General features: G+C 29.0%; 2 protein-coding genes across 2 annotated transcripts; one reads left to right on the forward strand and one right to left on the reverse strand.

The window, feature by feature from the left end:
* Window positions 1-3,389: 3,389 nt before the first annotated feature.
* LOC145743175 (uncharacterized) lies at window positions 3,390-6,741 on the forward strand. The gene is made up of 8 exons (XM_082561084.1): window positions 3,390-3,939; window positions 4,100-4,277; window positions 4,473-4,667; window positions 4,918-5,007; window positions 5,154-5,280; window positions 5,399-5,591; window positions 5,688-5,829; window positions 5,912-6,741. Exons 1-8 carry the CDS (start codon window positions 3,470-3,472, stop codon window positions 6,047-6,049), a joined length of 1,533 nt encoding a protein of 510 aa, XP_082417210.1. The 5' UTR covers window positions 3,390-3,469; the 3' UTR covers window positions 6,050-6,741.
* A 5,684-nt stretch (window positions 6,742-12,425) lies between these two features.
* Window positions 12,426-19,299, reverse strand: LOC145743784 (ribosome quality control complex subunit NEMF-like). The gene is made up of 29 exons (XM_082561826.1): window positions 19,216-19,299; window positions 19,022-19,090; window positions 18,509-18,611; window positions 18,238-18,363; window positions 17,993-18,088; window positions 17,724-17,809; window positions 17,568-17,635; window positions 17,415-17,501; window positions 17,267-17,340; window positions 17,057-17,182; window positions 16,707-16,895; window positions 16,398-16,558; window positions 16,031-16,241; window positions 15,838-15,917; window positions 15,613-15,725; window positions 15,285-15,521; window positions 15,136-15,194; window positions 14,943-15,045; window positions 14,508-14,806; window positions 14,056-14,121; window positions 13,821-13,946; window positions 13,666-13,710; window positions 13,516-13,593; window positions 13,360-13,429; window positions 13,183-13,278; window positions 12,947-13,115; window positions 12,832-12,875; window positions 12,673-12,752; window positions 12,426-12,574 (listed from the first exon to the last, which is right to left on the reverse strand). The coding sequence occupies exons 1-29, from the start codon at window positions 19,272-19,274 to the stop codon at window positions 12,488-12,490; spliced, it is 3,207 nt and encodes a 1,068-aa protein (XP_082417952.1). The 5' UTR covers window positions 19,275-19,299; the 3' UTR covers window positions 12,426-12,487.
* Window positions 19,300-19,442: the final 143 nt, after the last annotated feature.

Genomic DNA, 19,442 nt, shown 5'->3' on the forward strand with positions numbered 1-19,442 from the left:
TTTTTAAATTTTTGTCAATTGTATATCGTGATATTAGTAACTCAAAAATGATTTAAAATTATAATTTTTGTCACTAATTACTAATTAATAGGTGTTTGTTTATTCAAATTTAATATTGAGAATGAACTTGTATAGCAAAAAATAATATCAATTTTAATGTAGAATATGTATTGGTTAGGCTTGGGTTAGGTTAGGTCTAGATTTCTCAAAATAAAATTTACGTAATGGTAAATAAATGACAATTTTCAATGACCAGACGATGTCTAATCATCAATAACAAAAGCATTCGTTTATCTTTACAAATTTGTTGTGAAAAAACAACCCTACTCAGACTTTATCACGGCTTTTAGGTAGTTAAAATTCGTGATGTAATTATAAGAATCGCAACGATATAGCATTACGTTTACGTAATGAAATTAATACGCACCTAAGCAAATCTAGAAAATAAGTTGTAATTATTCTATTTTAGATTACAAAAAAAAAAACTGTTTGTAAATTACAAGAATCTTTTTATATGAAACAAAAGTGTTAAAAAACAGTTTTATTTGTAAAAAACCATGGCTTTAAGGGGATAGGTTTATTACTTTATTGCAAGTGACGTCATATTTATACTCATACGCCTTCTATTAAACCTTCATATTTAATTTTTTTTGTATATATCTTTATCCTCGATGTGGGAAAGTCGACTGCGCGACTTAAACATAGGGTAACATCAGTTACCCCGGCCCAGTCTCGAGTTGCCTGTGGCAGTTTGGGATATTATAGAGACTATAATTGTCCGGTAATTATGCTGCTGATTAGGTGCTGGCTCAGCAGGAGTTCATACTGTTTATAGCGCCTTACTCAAGGGCGCTACAGCATGAGATCAGTGGGAATTGAACCCACGACCTCATGTGTGGTGTAGCAAGAGTTCTTACCACTACACCACAGTGCCGGATTTATACTCATACGCCTACTGTTAAACTTTCATATTTATACTCATACGCCTACTAATAAACCTTCATATTTATATTCATACGCCTACTATTAAACCTTCATATTTATATTCATACGCCTACTATTAAACCTTCATATTCATATTCATACGCCTACTGTTAAACCTTCATATTTATACTCATACGCTTACTATTAAACCGCCTTTCAAGTTCGGTTAATTACTTTAATTGGAACTTGTTTATTTCAAATGGTTAAATTATTTTTTTCACTTAAAAGACAGATTCAACGAAAGCAATCACATTATTTGCAGTTTCGATTTACACATTTTCTAATTTAAAATAATTGATTTTTACTCTAACAGCAAAACAGACCATTAATTTTTAAGGCACAATAATGTAGAATATTAAAATTATTGTAGGCGTAAAGATTGTTATTAATTTCTTAAATTATGGTCAATTGTTTATCATGATATTGATAACTTGAAAATAAATTGAAATTTTTATTTTTGTCACTAAATACTAAATAATAGGTGTTTGTTTATTAAAATTTAAAGGTTGTTATTAGGTTTTTAAATTTTGGTCGGTTATATCTTATAATATTTATAATTTGAAAATGAATTAAAAAATAATTCTTGTTTGTTTGTTATATTTAAATGCTGGTTTGTTTATTAAAAATCAAAGGTATGTAATATTCTTAGTTAATGTTTATACATATATTTTTTTATTTATAAAATTTTATGTTAAAAATAATCAATTAATTTCGAACCATATTTTATTTATCAAATAAATCTTAAAGTTGTTTTTATTCTTATTTGACCGAATTTTGAAAGACGATAACTTTTGTTCTTTAAAAGTAAAAGTTCTAATATTTTAGTATGTTTGTTATTATCCCAACGAATCGCAAACCTCCTATTTACGACATTTAAATGTCACTAATTACTAATTAATATATTTTATTATTAAAATTTAAAGATTAAATTTTCTGAAATTTTAATATGTGTTGTTGGTATTTTTATTTTGTATGTTGTTATTTAAAATGAAAATTTAACTCTAGCTAAATATCGTTTAATCATTATTTTAGTTTTTTTTATAAAATAACGAATCAGTGTGAGTTTAACGCTTAAATAATTTAATAGCGTTCTGGTCGCCGTCAAAAATCGTCCTCTTCGCTGTCTATTAAAGTAAAAAATATTGGTTGAAAATTTAAGTAAAATGTTAAAGTATAAGTCAAAAATGTGTAAAATTTTTATTTTTAATTGTTTTGTTATTATTATATTTTAATACTCGTTTGATTACTAAAAAATTAAGATCGGTATTTTGCTTTTAAATTTAGTTTACTTTTCTATTACAATATCGATAAATGCGTGTTCGTTTGTTAAAATTAGGTTTAAATATAAAAAAGTTTATATTTAAATTGATAATTTAATTAATAAACCTACTAAATAAATTATATTTATAAAAAAGAATCAAACGATTTCGAACCATATTTTATTTATCAAATAAATCTAGTTTATAGATTTTTATTTGCATTTGTAACTCTAAATTAAAAAAAAATAATCAGAAAGTGCAAAATGTAAAAAAAATTACAACTGTCTTTTCAAACAAGTTATTTTGCCTAACATGATTTAATGTACCCTACAGCTACATGATATAATGTAGACTACAGTATTAATATTAATGTTGTTGTTAACAATCCTGTTTATCAACCACGTTAATTGTGGCTTTGATTTTTTAGACAACTTTGATGACTTAACACATATACTACGGTTTACAATTAAGTTATTATAGGAAACCTGCCCAATACACATTAAATCTCAAATATGTCAATTAAATGATAGGCCTACAACGAGGAAATTAAAATAAAATGTAAAAGCTCATGACGTTTTGTAAGAAAATATATTCTACTTTACAGTTTAATAACTATCTTCCAGGGTAGTTGTTTTAAATTAAAGTTCGTGCTGTTAGCTTGTAGGAAGAGGCCTTTGTATTTATTTGGGAGTTTAAATTAAATAAAAAAACGTACTACGGAAAAAGACAAAAAAAAACATCAGTACAAGTTGTGTCGTAACGAATGCGTTAATTTATTAAATTGCATGTTAGCGTTTAATATCATAAACTTTTATAATTGTAAGGTACATTTTTTTAATAGTGACTTAATTAGAAAAACGCTAAGCTACGTGATATTCCAATACATTAAATGCGTTAAGTTTCTAAAGAGCCCGCGGCTACAAAGAAAAACCACCTATTCTTATACCAGTAATACAAGTCTGTTAATAAAGTAGACTGTTGTTACATATTTTATATCAGAATAGAAGGTCATAAAGACATATTTTTTTAATTTAGAATAACTAAATACAAGCCCCAGTGTTAAATTGATTTAAGTTTTTTGTCTAAATTGTGTATAATGGAAAACGTATGTTAATTCAAATTTTATTGATATTTATTACAGGAAAAGTTAAGGGGTCTGCTTGAATCCAAAAAAAGATATATTTGAAATTAAAAAAGTGATATAGTTGAAAACAGAATTTAGATAAATGAAATTTAAACAACTTCAGTTTTTTTTATCCGGGGCGTTTCTTTTTGGTTTATTTTATGAATTGATTTATTATGATTACAAGCCTATATCTGCGAAAATGTTTAGCTATTCAAATTTAAAAAATAATCAACCAAGCGAAAAAACAAAATCGTCACGTTTTGAATCACGTGTTCAAATTCCAACACACGGACTTGGCAATTGTAAGTATTGCACAATCCCACTGAAGTGCGAATCTTGGAAAAGTTCAACATCAGAATTAAACAATTTTAAGCAAGAACCAAAATTTGTTACAAAAAATGATAGGTTTTTAATTCCATGGCTTTATAATGGCCCGTTTAATCAGTTAGCCGGATTCAGACAAGCAGCTTTCTTAGCGATTTGCTTAAATAGAACTTTGGTTCTTCCAATTTTTACGAAGCATTTTACAGATGAAATTGGAGATAATTCGATAATTAATGCGAACTATAGGTAAGTATCTTTTTACACTCTTTTTAATTGATAATAAAATTGACTAATCTATATACTCAGTGTAAACCTATCTTTTAGTCTTATAATTTTTATATTGATAATTCTTTACACATGCCTTTTTATTGTTTGTAATGTAAGGCAATTATTTTTTTAAATAAAGATTTGATGTTGCGGACATTTCTCGTATTTTACGGATTATAACTTATGATGAGTATTTACAAAAATGTGGCCATAATGTAGAAGTTATGTTTGCTGCTACCCACCTCAATAGTAAATGGGCAATTGACAGACTTAACATGGCTGAAAAGATGTTGAACATCAAGCTGTTAAAAAATAAGGTAGTAAAGTTTATGTGGTTCATAGTTATATTATGTTCATCCAAAACATTTCCCTTTTAATACCTGGTGTTCAAATGTAATGTTTTAACAATACTTTTTATCGCATGTTAGTAATTTTTATCTAATATGGCCTTGAATTTACAATCTTGAATATTTTAACATAAAACTTTTTATTTAATAAAATATATATTGTAGTATCGTTCCTCAAATTTCTCTGATCCTATAAAAGAATCTCCTGTAACAGCTGATGTGTTACCAATTACAAACAAAAAAGGTCGTAGTAGATACCTGATTAAAAACTTTGAAGATGTTAACACCATGTATGGTTCGAATGTTAAGTGTGCGATGTATGCTTTCCCATTTGATGAATTAAAATTAAGACAGACAAAGGTGAGTAGGTTTAAAGTAACATCACTCATAAACTTAGTTATTACTGTTTTTACCACTATCATTGCTATTTTGAATAGTTCAAGCAAGCAGGGTAATAAGTTAAGGGCAAACAAAGGATATTTTGTTTTGAAAAAAGCATCAATCATAATAGCAGAAATAGTGGGAATAGTAGTAATATTCGTTTTAGAGAAATTCATTGTACAACATGAATTCATACTAAAATGTCTTTTTTGAAATGTTTTTCTTACAGCCACAAGGGAATACTGATTTTACTAACATCTCTGAGAAATCTTTACATGACAAGATAATTCAAGCTACACAAGTTCCACAATACATTTCTGTAAGTATTTTGTATGTTATTTTAATGTTAAAATAATTTGCTTCTACGTTTTCAAAATTCCAAAAAAATTGCACTTTAACAAGTACCGTTGGTATTTAAAAAATAAAATATTCAGAAATAATTTTTTAAGATATCTTTAAAAATAGGAAGTTGCCGAACTGTTTATTCAAAAAGAATTTAACAACAAACCTTTTCACTCAATACATTGGAGATTTGACGATAAAGATTTTTTTAAATTTATGTGTACTAGGGGTGGTAACCCTCAAAGACATGGTAACTTTTAAAATAAATGTATAATATGTTGTTTTTATGTTTATGTTTTTTTGTTGTAAAAACAATTGTTTATTTAACACTTCTATTTTGTTAAAATGTCGCTTTACAAACTTGATAGCTGTGCATATCAGCACAAGGGTGAAAGAAAGATGTGATAAAATTTTTGGCGCCGATCCATCAACATTTCCATTTTTGATTCGGCAATATTTATCAAAAGTGATTGATAAAGATGAACAGATAATTATTTATATTGCTACCCCAAGATCAACACTAAATTGGCTTCTTCCTGGGATTAAAATACACCAAAATAAGTAAATTCAATTTTTTGTAGTTCATTTTAAGTTTATTTAAAATAAGGGTCCACAAAAGTTTTATGAAATCTAACCTTAACGAATTTATTTGTTTAGATACAATATAAAGTTTTATACTTCTCATGATGTAGTTCAATTTCTAGAAGATGAAAACATTTTTAATCGCTGCAAATTTTTTAAAGAAAACCTCAATGATATTCTTTCACTTATTGATATGAAGTTATGTATTCGTGGCCAGGTATAAGTTATTAATCCTTAATATGCTGTTAATTTGTGGTTAACCACATAACACTATTTGTAACAAAATTAATTTTTTATAGATATTTTTTCGATCACTTTTATCTTCCTGGTCAGATGAAGTTATGCGCTTTCGCAGTTTTCATAAAAATATTTTACCTCTGAGGTCTCATGATGTTGGAATATTTGATGTTATTACACAATCCGCTAGTAAAAATTAGTAACTTACAATTAACAAGCTATTCCTTTATGCACTTATGGTTTCGATATACCAGTTTTTGAATTTGTATCGTTCCAATCCAACAAAATTTGGATTGATTTTAGAAAATTTTTGATTTTTAAGTTTTCCTGATAAATTATAACACCCATCAATAAGTTTGTGTAAATTGGTAAAAAAAGGTTGTTATAATCTTGATCAGCATCTATATTTTATTTATATATATGCTTTTGTTTTTGCCTTTTTTTCAGAGCATATTGCATAGATAGCTTAAATTGCTTTTACTGTTTTATTAGCATTACAAAAAATAATACAAAACTTTTATTAATATATAAACCGGGTGGATGTTTGTTTAGCGAACGTCTCGGATATATTTCCCATTCCTTAACACGACGTGCTTTTGCTTTTATTCTAAAAATTATATTTTTTTTTGATTTATCACACATTTTCTTGGGAAGTATTCGGGGACACTCTTGTTTGATTTTTCATCATTTTTCGTTTAACTCGATATTTCTTACGCTTTGGTCGGTAGACGAATATGTAAAGTAGAACGGTCACAAATAGTAGCACCAAAACTACTGCTGCTACTATTATCCCAACGCTGTAAATAAATTTTTATCAGATTTTAAATATTTTTGATTAAACGTTTTGTTTATGCCTTTGTTAAGGGTTTGCATTTTGACATAATAGTAAGGTCACAACGATTTTCATGTTAAATACAAAAAACATTACTTTGAAGATTTAATTTCTGGCTCAGCACTGCATATATTGTTAGAACAATAAACCCTTTCACCCTCTCCACAACAGTTTATATTTATCGATTCACATATTTCATCTCCACATTGCATAGTAGCATTTAATATTGGTGGCGGGATTATTTTTGAAGAAGAATTTTGCTCTAAAAAATAAATTAGTTAATTTTTACTAAAATTTAAACTATCTTTATCATTTCGGTTTAAATTGAACTATATTTACCTTTTTGGTTTAGAATTACTTTGTTTTTGAATAGCGGGATAGTTGTGTCTTCAGTTTTGTTTGTACTGACTAAATACTTAAATGTAGTTGCATTATGGTGGTCGTTGTTTTTGTTAGAAGGCTCTTTGGTTGTTGGGTGGTTCGTAGTTGTTGCTAAAATGTCCGATTTAGTTATTGTAATACCATGAGTAGGCCTGCTTTTATTTGTAATTTCATCTTTCGTGGTTGTAGAGATTGCCTGACTTGGTGAATTTTGGGTTGGTTTGGTATAGTTTTCTTGAACAGTGGTTACTTCGTTATATACCGTAGAAACAGTAACCTGAACAGACGTGCCTTGTTTTTTGGTCGTAGTGACTTCTAACTGATTGCTTGTCAGTTCATTGATGTTGTTAGTTGTCAAACTACGAACCGTGGTGACATTATTTAGCGCCGGTGTAGCTCCATTGTTACCGACAGTTTGGGTATTTAGTTCGGGTACACTTGTTGTTACGTATGGTGAAAAAGTAGTGTTTGTGTTTTGGGTTGTACTTACGGCATATTTAGTGGTTTTTAGATCATTTTGTATTGTCGTAGCGGTATTTTGTGTTTTAGTGACGTAAATACTTTCGTTTACGAAGTTTTGGTAACTCGTCGAATAATTTTGATTTGTCGTTGCTTCTTGAGCGTAAGTTAAGTTATTTTTCCTGCTGGAAACATTATTTAGAGTTGGGGTAAAGTTTTCTGGTATTGTTGTTAAGTAGATATGGCCTGCAGTTGTACTTGAATAAACAGTAGAGTTCGCCATAACGTTTGTTGTTGTCAAATTTGTTCCAGGAGCCACTTTCGTTGAAGCTGTTGTTAACAGTAAGTCTATTGTTGAATTTACAGCTGACAACATTGTCGTAGTCAAAGCACAATTCTCGCTATTGATTGTGCAATATTGTTGCCCATTTTTCTTACAGCAATACGGCAAGGAAAAGTTACAGTTTATGCTTCCACAGGGTTTCTTATAAACGCAGCTCAATTTACTTATTGTACAATATGCTACATTTACAGACTTTGTATTACAGCAATATGATTTATTTCCGCTGCAGTTTAATTCTTTACATGGGTCTGAGTTAGTTAAAGAAAAATTTGTGATAGACGTTGTTGGTACAACTGTTATGCTTGTTGATAATATAGTTGTAGCGGAAATATTTGTTTTTGTTGTTGTTACTTCTGTTGAAGGAATATATACAGGTCTTGGGATATTACAAGCAGATCTGCTTTCGGTGCAAAATATTTCAGTGCCGTTGTTACAACAAAACGGCTTCGTTGAAAAACAAAAACCTTCCCCACACAAATCTTTATAGACACAACTGCGTGCTGATACGGTGCAATAAATTTGAGGCCCCACATCACAACAATACGGTTTAACCCCCTCACAAGTTGTATTATAACATGACGGTTGTGTTAGTGGCTGGGCAGGGGTTAAAACCTGCGGCAATGACAAAATCTTTGGCGTGTAAAATTCACATTCACTTCTGTCTAAGGTACAAAACTTATTTACCCCAGTGTCGCAACAAAACGGAGCATTCGAAAAACATAAACTTTGACCACAAACACCTCTATATACACAGCTCCTTCTTGACACGGTGCAGTACATTTCAGGACCAGAGTCACAACAATAAGGTTTTACTCTATTGCATTGAATGGAACAAGTTCTAACAACTGGGGTAGGGAACGAAGTAGGAATATTGTCGACCCCTTCTAAAATATTTAATGGGTTTGTTGTCGGCGAATGTTGTTGGCATACGTCTTTATTGGAAACACATTTTCCATTTTCAGTCCCCCCACAACAATATGGCCTTAACGAGAAGCAAAATTCGCCTCCACATGGTCCTGAGTGTATACATGTCCTGGGGTTAGCAGTACAATATTGTTCCGACCCTGTATCACAGCAAAACGGCGTGTCGCTTTCGCATTTATTAGCACCACATAGTCCGCCCTGGCAGTAGTTGTGGTTTATAGTGCATCTAAGTGAACTACCTGAAGTGCAGCAATATGGACGTCTGTTTGGGCAGACGATATCTCCACATGGTTTCTTTATGATACAACTTTTAGAGTTAACCACGCATCGGGGTACTCTTCTGTCTTTACAGCAGTATGGCTTTACAGGTGTACATGATTTCGAACCACAATTTTGTGCTAAAAAAATTTAAAAGATATAAACAAAAAGATTTTAGTATTAACATTTTTTATTTCCGTATCATTGTAAAAAGGACTTACCTTTAATCTCTTTGATTATCACAACCGTTACTATCAGTAAAAATATATTATTATTACAATTCATTGCAGAATTATTAATATCTACTTTAGTTTACTTGGTTAACTATTCTAAAGAAGTAATATAAAAATTATTTAAAAATTTCCAAATGAATAAATTTTATTTTTTTAACTACCAACTTTTTTAATAACAATTTAAAAATCTATAAAATCCAAGCCTGGGAATAATAAATTATGTATAGTGTATCTTACAACAAGGTTTATTATAGAATAGCGCCTGTAATTTTTTCCCACATAATTTAATATGATTAGTCCGCTACAATCACGCAATTCTTAACGATTAATATCACGTTTGCAATTAGGAGTTCTTAAATACTTTTCTACCAAAGGTTAATAAATTTTTTTCTGTTTATGTTATTTTTAATACTAAAGTTTTATATGTACGTTATTAAAATTAATTTGTTTTATTAAATTTTTAAAAATAATTATATAACACTTTGAATTATTTCCGAACTTTTAAAAATAATTTTCTAAACAGCTTTAAAAACTTTGATAACATCCTTTTAAATGCCCTTCCATATTCTGTTGACTTAAAAGTGATTTTAATTAACGCAAGGTTGAACCACAAATTAATAGAAATTGTTTTACATTTCTTCGAAAATTAATATGACACTTTCGATCAAAATACCGTCTCTAAATATCACTTATATTTCCGTGCATGGCGTAGTAGTAAATCCATGCATTTAAACCTCAATTAAAGTCTTATATCCCATATAAAGCATGCGACGCGACACTTCGAATTTCTCACGTTCTTACATATTTCTTCATTAACTTAATTGAATGGCGCCGTTTCAAGTTAATTTATAGTTTTTTCAACGAAAAATTATTTTAAGATATTTGTTAAATTTAAAATTAGTAAAGGTGTTTGTTATTAAACCTAAGGTGTGGTGTACGTTATTAAACCATAATTATAATATTTTCAAATATAAATAAAATTAATTTATTTCTTGTTTGTTCCAATTTGATATTTACAGCACTTTTATATATTATAGAGTATTTTTGTGTCTACTTTTTATCAATTTTTAATTTAATTACGATCTAACTCCTACCATATTATGACGTCATACGAAAACAAATGTTTGCCAAGATGCTATAAAAGATGTCTACATTTTGCGGAAATCGATTTTTTATCAAATTGATTGAAAATGGTTAATTTATTGTTTTACAATTTACGCGCTTCCAGACTGCAGCCGACAAAATCGTGCAAAATAAAACTATAAATCCATTCTAATGACGTCATCTCTCATTACATTCGCATGTGAAATATTAAATTGCAACACGCTGTTCAAGAGTCTATTAATCATTTTTTCTTTTACATTTCACCTTTTACCTTGACTAACATTTTCATTTCTTAAACTTCCCGCCTTACTAAGTCTGATACACTTTTATATAATAATTTTAAACATGATTCTTCTTTGATGTTTTCTAAATGTTAATGTGTACCTTACACCCGAATACTATATTTTATATAAGCGCTCTGCTTATTAATAAATTATGAAAGCGTCATCAAAAAGAACCAAAAAAAACACTGTGTCTATTGCGCAAAATTTTTGCGGTGCATTCATTTTAAATTGACCGGATTTATTTATCCAGGCACATGATTAATCGTTCGACTTCCGAAAAGTCGCTTAAATTACTAATTTAAGGGTCAGCATATCGCACCTAAAATCACTGTCTTATAAATTTCATGAAAAATTGCCACCTACTTAAAATTCCTATTAAAATTTAAACTGATTGTTGGGTACCAGTTCATATTAAAAAGTTTTGCTGGTTAAACTATGTAGTGTTTATATTAGTAAGTTAAAATAATATGATGTATTATTGATTATGCGGTTTAAATATATATATTCCTATTACGTTGCTCTCAAAAACGAGATTTGCCATATTTTTATTACGAAACACTATTCATTGCAACAATTAAAATTGTTGGCTTACACTAGTAACGCATGCGTCAAATACCAATTAACATTTAGGTCTAAAATTTCCGAAATATCATATTTAATTTACCTAAATTACACAACGTGTTTCAAAACATGAGGTCATTTATTTTATAAATGTTGATTTAGTCATAAGGGAAATATTATGCAATTTGTATTTTGTTCGATTTGTCTTAGTTTGAGATTCAGATGTAATTCTTCTCTCTTTAACTTTTTTAACCTTTTTTTAGAGTCTTTGATAGTCTTTTTAGACGTTTTGATAAGTTGTGTCATTTCCTTGAGTTCGTTGAGAAATTTCCCCTTTTCTTTCTCCATCAATTGTATTTTGACATCGATCTTCTTTGTTTGTCTTATCTTTTTACGTTCCATAATGTCATAACAAAGTTGGTCGCTCTGCTTGAGCAAAAACTCGTGTAAGGAAAGTGACGTTGAAGTGACGTCATCTTGTGTCTCAGTCGAGGTGGTAGGCTGAACAAATTCAGATTTAGATATTCTAAAAATAAATATTTAGTTAATTTTTAAAAAAAATTATTTAGGTTTTAATTATTTAAACATTTAACTATGTGCCAATAAAACTTGATTAGTTTGTTAATGTTACATTTCGTTGTTATATTAAAGTAAGTCCACTAATTGAATAACCTTTCTGTAACGTTTCTTGGTAAATACGACATTCTTCGTTCCTTTCGTTTAAACGTTGAAGTTTTTGAAAATAACTTTAATCTATTTGGTTTGTTTGGACATATAAGATATTTGTCGATGATGTTGTGATTCGAACCTGCTCTGTAAAATTTACCTGAAAAGTGCTTTCGTCTTGCTGTTTGAGTTCGCATTTTTCATCGATTTTTAGAAAACACTATTTTGTTTTTGTGTGTTTAAAACCCTTAAATATGTTTTAAATGACGTAACAATTCAATCTTAAAATCATTTAATTCTAACAAAAAGTTGACATTTTATTATCACTGACAAGTTTGAAGTTTTTAAATTATTTAATATTTATTTAAGGTGTTTCAAAAAGTTTGTTTATGGATTTTTTGTTTTTTAATTTAATTTATTTTTATTCCATGCTTATTTTTCCGATAAAAACAAAATATATCCAAAATCAAAACAAAAAACACTTAACATTGTTCACCATACTTTTATTTTTAAACATATAGCAGTGATAATTTGGACGGAAATTAAATTATTAGAATTGATTGCTTTTAATTAAAAGTTCTTATTATTAGATTTCATCTTTTTCCCTTGTGTTTAGTCTTCTGTAAGTTTGGAGCAGAGACCTTAACTTTGCCAGGAAAATTTCGCGACAAATCGTGGTCCTAAAAAAAATTCAAACTCCATTAAATATACGTCTGTTAGGCTAATAAAATATTATTTTTTGATTTAACCAGAATTTTTTTTATCAAAAATGTATTACCTTAACACTACGCAGATGATCTTTTTCTTGTTGGGTCGTGTCACGTGACATTTGAAACATTCCCAAAGCGGTTTTAGCAGCTGTTAAAAAAGATAAATAACATTAAACATAATGTTGCCGTGAGCAGTATTGAAACAAATTTTTAACTTTTTAAAATACCTTTGCCCTTTTTTCCTCCCCCGGGAGTAAGTTTGACCTTAAATCTGAAAAAAAGATTGTTAATTTTGGTTATTTAATTAAGAGAGGTATAAAATATACAAGTGCTTGTATTTACTTGTAGTTTTGCATGGTATTATATGGTGCACACACTGGTATAGCAAATAGTAAGATATCATCGCTAGCTGGACAACCTGTCAAACTGTCAATCAAACTTATGTCATCCTGATTGGTTGGAAGATGCTCTTCCTTTAACACATGATCTCTTTCGTCATCAGAACCTTGTTCTAAAAAAATTAAACACACAAAAAAAAATTAAAAAGTTTGAACAAAATATTTTGATTTTTTATATACCTTCTTTTTTGGGAGCTGAAACTTTTTGTCTGTTATCTACTTCTGTTGTGTTTTCTATTTTTGAAACTTTTGGCTGTACAAGTTTAGGCTTGGGATCTTAAAAACAAATTTATTTAATATAAGGGAAATGTATCATTTTGTTGTCTACTAGGTATTTACGGTACAACATTAGTTTACCTTGTCGCTTTGGTTCGTCTTGCTTTTTGTTTTTACCCTTCTTTGCTTTTGGCTTGGGAGCCTTCGCTGACTAAATAGGTAAAAAAAATCAAAATTTAGATATAATTCCACATTTTTTTGTTTTCATTGAAGATATATTTGATGTAATATTAAAACCTGTAAAATTTCCATTTTAAAATTTCTTTCTTCTTCATCTTGATCTTTATATTTCTCTTTAATTTTCTTCAACTTATTCTATAGAAAGATAAAAACATTGGGATAAGTTTCTTTTTTAAATAAATTAATTTTAGAAATATTAAATTTTACCTTCTGTCCTCTTTTGTAAGTAGTTGTTTGAACATCAGTTGTGACCTAAAAAATAAGATCACATTTTGTTGAAAATTAATAAGAAATTAAAATAATAAAATAAAACTTTAGATTGCTTCTATAGAAAAATAGTAAATGTTAATTTTAAACTTTACTTTATCCTCTTTTATTGTTGGAATTTCAGTTGAATTTGATTGAATTTTTTCACCATCTTCGTTTTTAGATTTTTTCAATTCTCTTCTTTGTTTCGCGGATAATCTTTGCTTGTTTTGTTGTGAAACCTTCGGTAAATTTATTAAGTTAGTTATAACATTCTTATAAAGTTTTAAGAATTTTCATTGCTTTTCCTAGAATAAAACTAAAAAACATGTTGTACAAATTTGTTTTTACTTTTTCTGGTTTAACTGGAATTAATTTCCCATCTCCCAAATCAACAAATCCCTCGTGTTCATCAATCTGTTATAATTTTAATAAAAAAATTAAACATAAATTATTTTGCCAGTTTAGATAAAACTGTTCATATTTTTTTTTTTTTTATCTTTATCCTCGATGTAGGAAAGTCGAATGCGCGAATTAAACATAGAGTAACATCAGTTACTCCGACCCAGTCTCGAGTTGCCTGTGGCAGTTTGGGATATTATAGATTATAATTGCCCGGTAATTATGCTGCTGATTAAGTGCTGGCTCAGCAGGAGTTCATACCGTTTATAGCGCCTTACTCAAGTGCGCTACAGCATGAGATCAGTGGGGATTAAACCCATGACCCCATGTGTGGTGTAGCAAGTGTTCGTACCACTACACCACGCTGCCGGTTATGTAAAAGTTCCAATTGTTACAATCACCTTTCGTTCGATAGTTTCCAGCTGGTATTTGTCAACATATTGGACTTTAATTTCAGTGTCAGGATAATCAGATATTACAGGCATGCTGGTTGATAGTTCTTGGTTTTTAGTTGAATTTTGACTTGGTTGTAAAGTATGATCACCAACAGAATTGTTCTGCTCTGCTTTATGGTCATCTTCTACTAGGTTGTCACCATTAGCTAGTTGTGTTTGAATTTTTTGTTGGGATTTATTCTCAGTAGTTTTTGTTTCAATTGTTTTGCTTTGAGTTGTGTTTTCTTCTTCATCAGATGATATTGCTTAAAAAATAAGTTCGAGAAAATATATTAAAAAAAAATAAACATTGTTGATGTAAAATTATTTTAAAAGACAATTGATTACAAGTATTTAGACAAAGTTTTGAATATCAACTATTTTAAACTGAAATTAACAAACCGATATCTGAATGCTCACTGTCCCCATCAACTGTACTTGAATCATTATTAGTTGATTTTATGGCACGCTCTTCTTTATGTTTCCATAAACATGTTTCATCAACCTTGAAAAACAAAATAAATTATTAGTTTTATTGCAGGGTAAAATTATAAATTTACTTATAATGAAAAAATGTTGGGTTACTAATACTTACCTTAAACAAGAAACCGAATCCAAATACTAAATAGGAAGGTGGAAGGTAGTTCTTTTTACCTAAAAAAATCATTTAAAAAAAGACGTTATACTATTTCTTACCGTTAAAAATAACCAACAATATTATCATTATAATACTTTAATATTTACCTCTAATTAAGAAACTTCCTGTTGTCAAATATTCTCCACTAGGGGCAGTTTTTGACACTTGGTGGTGATGTACCCACCATGCACTCGTCACAACTTTAGCATCCCAAGCGGCACTGTGACAAATTGCCATTGTACCTGCCTCATTAAGAGTTTTAGGGGGAATTGGTTCACTACTCTGAGAGTTTTTGATTATACAACTTGTGGCCCCATGTAGATCAGCATGTACATAAACATCACCTATAATTAAATGATTCTTAGTAAGATTTAAATGGAGAACTTGGTTGAGAAAAACTTTTATTGATTTCACTATATTTTACAATCCACCCACCAGGAACAAGATATTTTTTAACCAAGATTTCGTTTTGTTGAGCATCCCTTCCTCCTAAAACTAAATAATTCTCCGACGAAATAAACCAAATAAATTTTTCGAACCAATACACCCTAAATATAAAATTAAAAAATAAAACGAACAATAATAATTATTTTTTTGTGGTTTAAATTATAATTATTATATAAAGATTAGTTTTGATGTAAAAAATGAATGTTGGTTTACTTTCTTGCTTTTTGAATGTTTTGGATAGCTGCAGCTTCTTTAAGTGTTTGTTTAGTTTTCTTTTCAGCTGATTTGTAAGCCTAAAATCCCATTTTAAAATTTTTGAATTAGTTTAATAATACCCACCTTTTTCTGAAAACTAAAATCAAAATCTTGTTAACTTGTTAAGAAATAAAATAAATTTTAGTTATACCTTGGCTGCTGCATCTATCGTTCTTTGTTCTTTGTTGGAGGCCTGTCTCTTCTTAGAGTAATATCTCTGTGCATTAGCATATGCAGACAATGACAAATTAATGTCAACCTTACCGGGTTTGGTCACAACTTTTGATTTGCTCTTTTGTTCTGACTCATCATCAGAGCTGTCCAAAAAGTCCGACTCATCTGAAGACTCGTATTTGGATTCGCTTAATTTAAAGTACTAATTTAAATGTTTAGTATTAATCTACCAGATGTTCACATTACCATATTTGTATTTTTAGTTACAAATATCCATTTGTAGATGTTATGTATAACTGCCTTATTGTACATGTATATTGTTTACTACAGTTGGTTTCACAAACCTTAGAGCCATAGTTATTGTGTTACTATCCAGTTTAAGACTTTTGATTGCCATAGCAACAGGATCCCCTTTAGTTTGAGCTTGTTGGACAAGTAAACCAATCTCACTCCAGTCCACTTGGTTGGCAATTGCTCCACAAACTACACTTATGGCTTGATCAACCTATTGCATTATTAAATAATTTTGTTAGTTACATAAGTTGAATTTAAATATTTTTTCTGTATAATTAGTTTAATGTGAAAATGTACTTTTTTATTTCTTGTATTTATTGGTTTTAATAATAAATAAAATAGCAATTAAACAAAATAACCAATTCTAAGTTGTCTTCGATAAGAAAAGCTTTTTGTTTGTCAGTGTTTTGTTCCTTTCGTAAACCGACCAAACGCTGTTCGTGGTCACGTTTTACATTTTCCAGTTTTTTCATTGCCTGTCGTTCTCGTTGTAGCGATTTCATGTCAAGTTTTTGAGCTTCAAGAGAACCAAAAAATTCATCAACAGCCTAAATTATAATCACAAAAATTATTGTTTTACTTTTTCCTTTTTTAATTAGAAGCTTTGTACTTTTATACATTTAATACACTTAATGTGGTAGTTTTTAAATTACACAAACTATGTTAAAGAAAATGCTAAATTTGTTAAAAAAAATAAAAAAAGATTTACTTTATTAAAAGTAAGAAATTCTTTGTGTGGCTGTGGTTTATGTTGTTGAAACAAAAACGGATGAAATTCAACATTTGTGATTAACTCACCATCACTTTTCTTCTCAATTTTTTGGATTAAATAACCCTGAAATTTGACACAAGTTTATCAAAATTCTTTGTTTAAACAACCAAAAAAGATTTAAGAAGTTGGTTAGTTAATTATTGTTACCTTTGATATATCTGATCTAGCTTGGTGTAGAAAATTTTCTGCATCATTAAATGCAACATGCAATTTTTTTATGTCTAAAAATTGTAACCAAAAAAGTTTGGGGTTTGTCCACTGTTAATAGGTAATTTAAATATGCAACATAACTTACCTTCTACAGTAAAATCCTTTCCAATCTTCACATTAGGTGAATTCCCAGCTACTGCAAGGCAGTGATCAATGCAAGGAGCTCCATAAGCTAGTTACATGTAGAAAAAATTAGAAATGATACATGAATCTAAGAGTCTGTGTAGAAAAAACTTACGCAGATGGGGATTTAAGACTCTTTTAACCAAGCTATCCTTTTTGGCAGTCTCTATAATCTCTTTAAACCTAAAGTAAAGTTAAATTTATAATAAAATAAATGTGTAGAAAAATGTTTGTATAAAAAACCTAATACTTGCATAATCTTCAAAATTACCTTTCAAGAGAGAGTAAAGGTTGCAATGGTCTTGCATTATGTTTAGGATAAGGTTCGTGTACAACAACTCGCACATCATCATTTTCCTTTAAAAAAACTTTAATTTAACAAATCAATCATACAATAAAAATGTCATTGCCTTAACTCTTTGGTTGTTAATGGGAAATTTGTTGTGTTTTTTTTTATAAAATGTATAAGTGTATACTTCATGTAATTTTATATAACTCAAATTAGGTTTGTTAAAAAAACTATAGTTTAATTCTCCTTACATCTTTTGTTGTTGATTCTGTTTTGTTGAGTTGGTCCTTTCGAAATCTCAGCAAGTTCAAAATAACATAATTGCAATCAGTTAATGCAATGTTTCCCTAAAAACAAATTAAAAAAAAATTTATTCTAACAAAATTTGGTTACTTAAAAAAATTTGATATTATACTTGTCATATTAACCTTACAAAACAATAAACACATTTTATAGTGTATAAGTTTGGAAAAAAATATTAAATTATTGTCCAAACCCTATCATAAAGTTCCACAATAACATGATAAGCAGCATCATCAGATCCAAATTGCAAGTCTATAATTCGATCAATTCCAAGCTGTTTTGCATAAACTAATCTCCTTCCCCTTAAATGCTTTCTTAACTATATACAAATTTTAAAAGAATTAATGTTTATTTTCCATATATATAATAAAGTTATTTTTAAATCTTTTAGTTGATATTATTTTTATTCACTGAACACCTTATAGTCATGGGCCTTTAATTATGAGATATAAATAAGATTTTACCTTCATAGAAAAACTTGATGGCATATTGTTTTTGGGCCAATCATAATCCGACAAATGCATTCGAATTCCAGATTCAACCAATAACATTGCTTTGTGCTCTGGTCTGCAAAAGTCAATGCCAGTTTATTTTTAAGGTAAAAAATCTAACAACATATAAAATTTAAAATCGTAAGTGAGTTTAACACAATCTGACAGTCTGATGATCCAGTCTGGAAAGTAGGGCAGTTTTCGACGAGATCTCGTGCATGCAAGCGTAAAAAAATGCGTGACAGCGCGTGCACGCGTACCAAAATTTCCGGTCTAGGCGTGCACGCGTGATTTGTGTTAGCGTGTTTTAGGCGCTGCGCGTGCACATTTTTTAAGACACTAGGCGTGCAAAACGCTAATTCCAGGCGTGCATTTTTTTTAATGAAAAAAATCTCGTGCGTGCACGCTACCATACTTTCCAGACTGGCTGATGATTAGTAAACCATTTAAAAAAGTATGAATTGCATATATTTGAAAAAAACTTACTTGGCCAACTTGAATAAATAGGTTTTGTTATCAATGTCATAAACATTTACAATTCTCATTCCAGCAGCCCTGTTAAATTATTTAAAATAGATTAGTTAGACACTAGTCTGTTAGTATACTGTATATAAAACGTTTGAAAAAATATAAAAAAATAAGTACAACATTAAACAATAATACATAATAGATTTGTTTACCTTTTGTTTATTTCTGGCAAAATTGCACATATGTCCAATGTGGTAAACCGTGTTTTCATTTTGCTTAATTAAATTTATAAATCTGTAAATGCAAAAAAACATTATCCTAAAATTTTAATAAGCTATGTTATGAAAATTAGTGTTGCTTCGGTTATTTCTAAGGTTTTATGTTTTTAAGGTTTTATAATTACAAAATAACAATTTAAACTATAACAGACTATATTATA

This window comes from Corella eumyota, chromosome 2 (assembly GCF_963082875.1).
Source record: "Corella eumyota chromosome 2, kaCorEumy4.1, whole genome shotgun sequence".
Classification (NCBI taxonomy): domain Eukaryota; kingdom Metazoa; phylum Chordata; class Ascidiacea; order Phlebobranchia; family Corellidae; genus Corella; species Corella eumyota.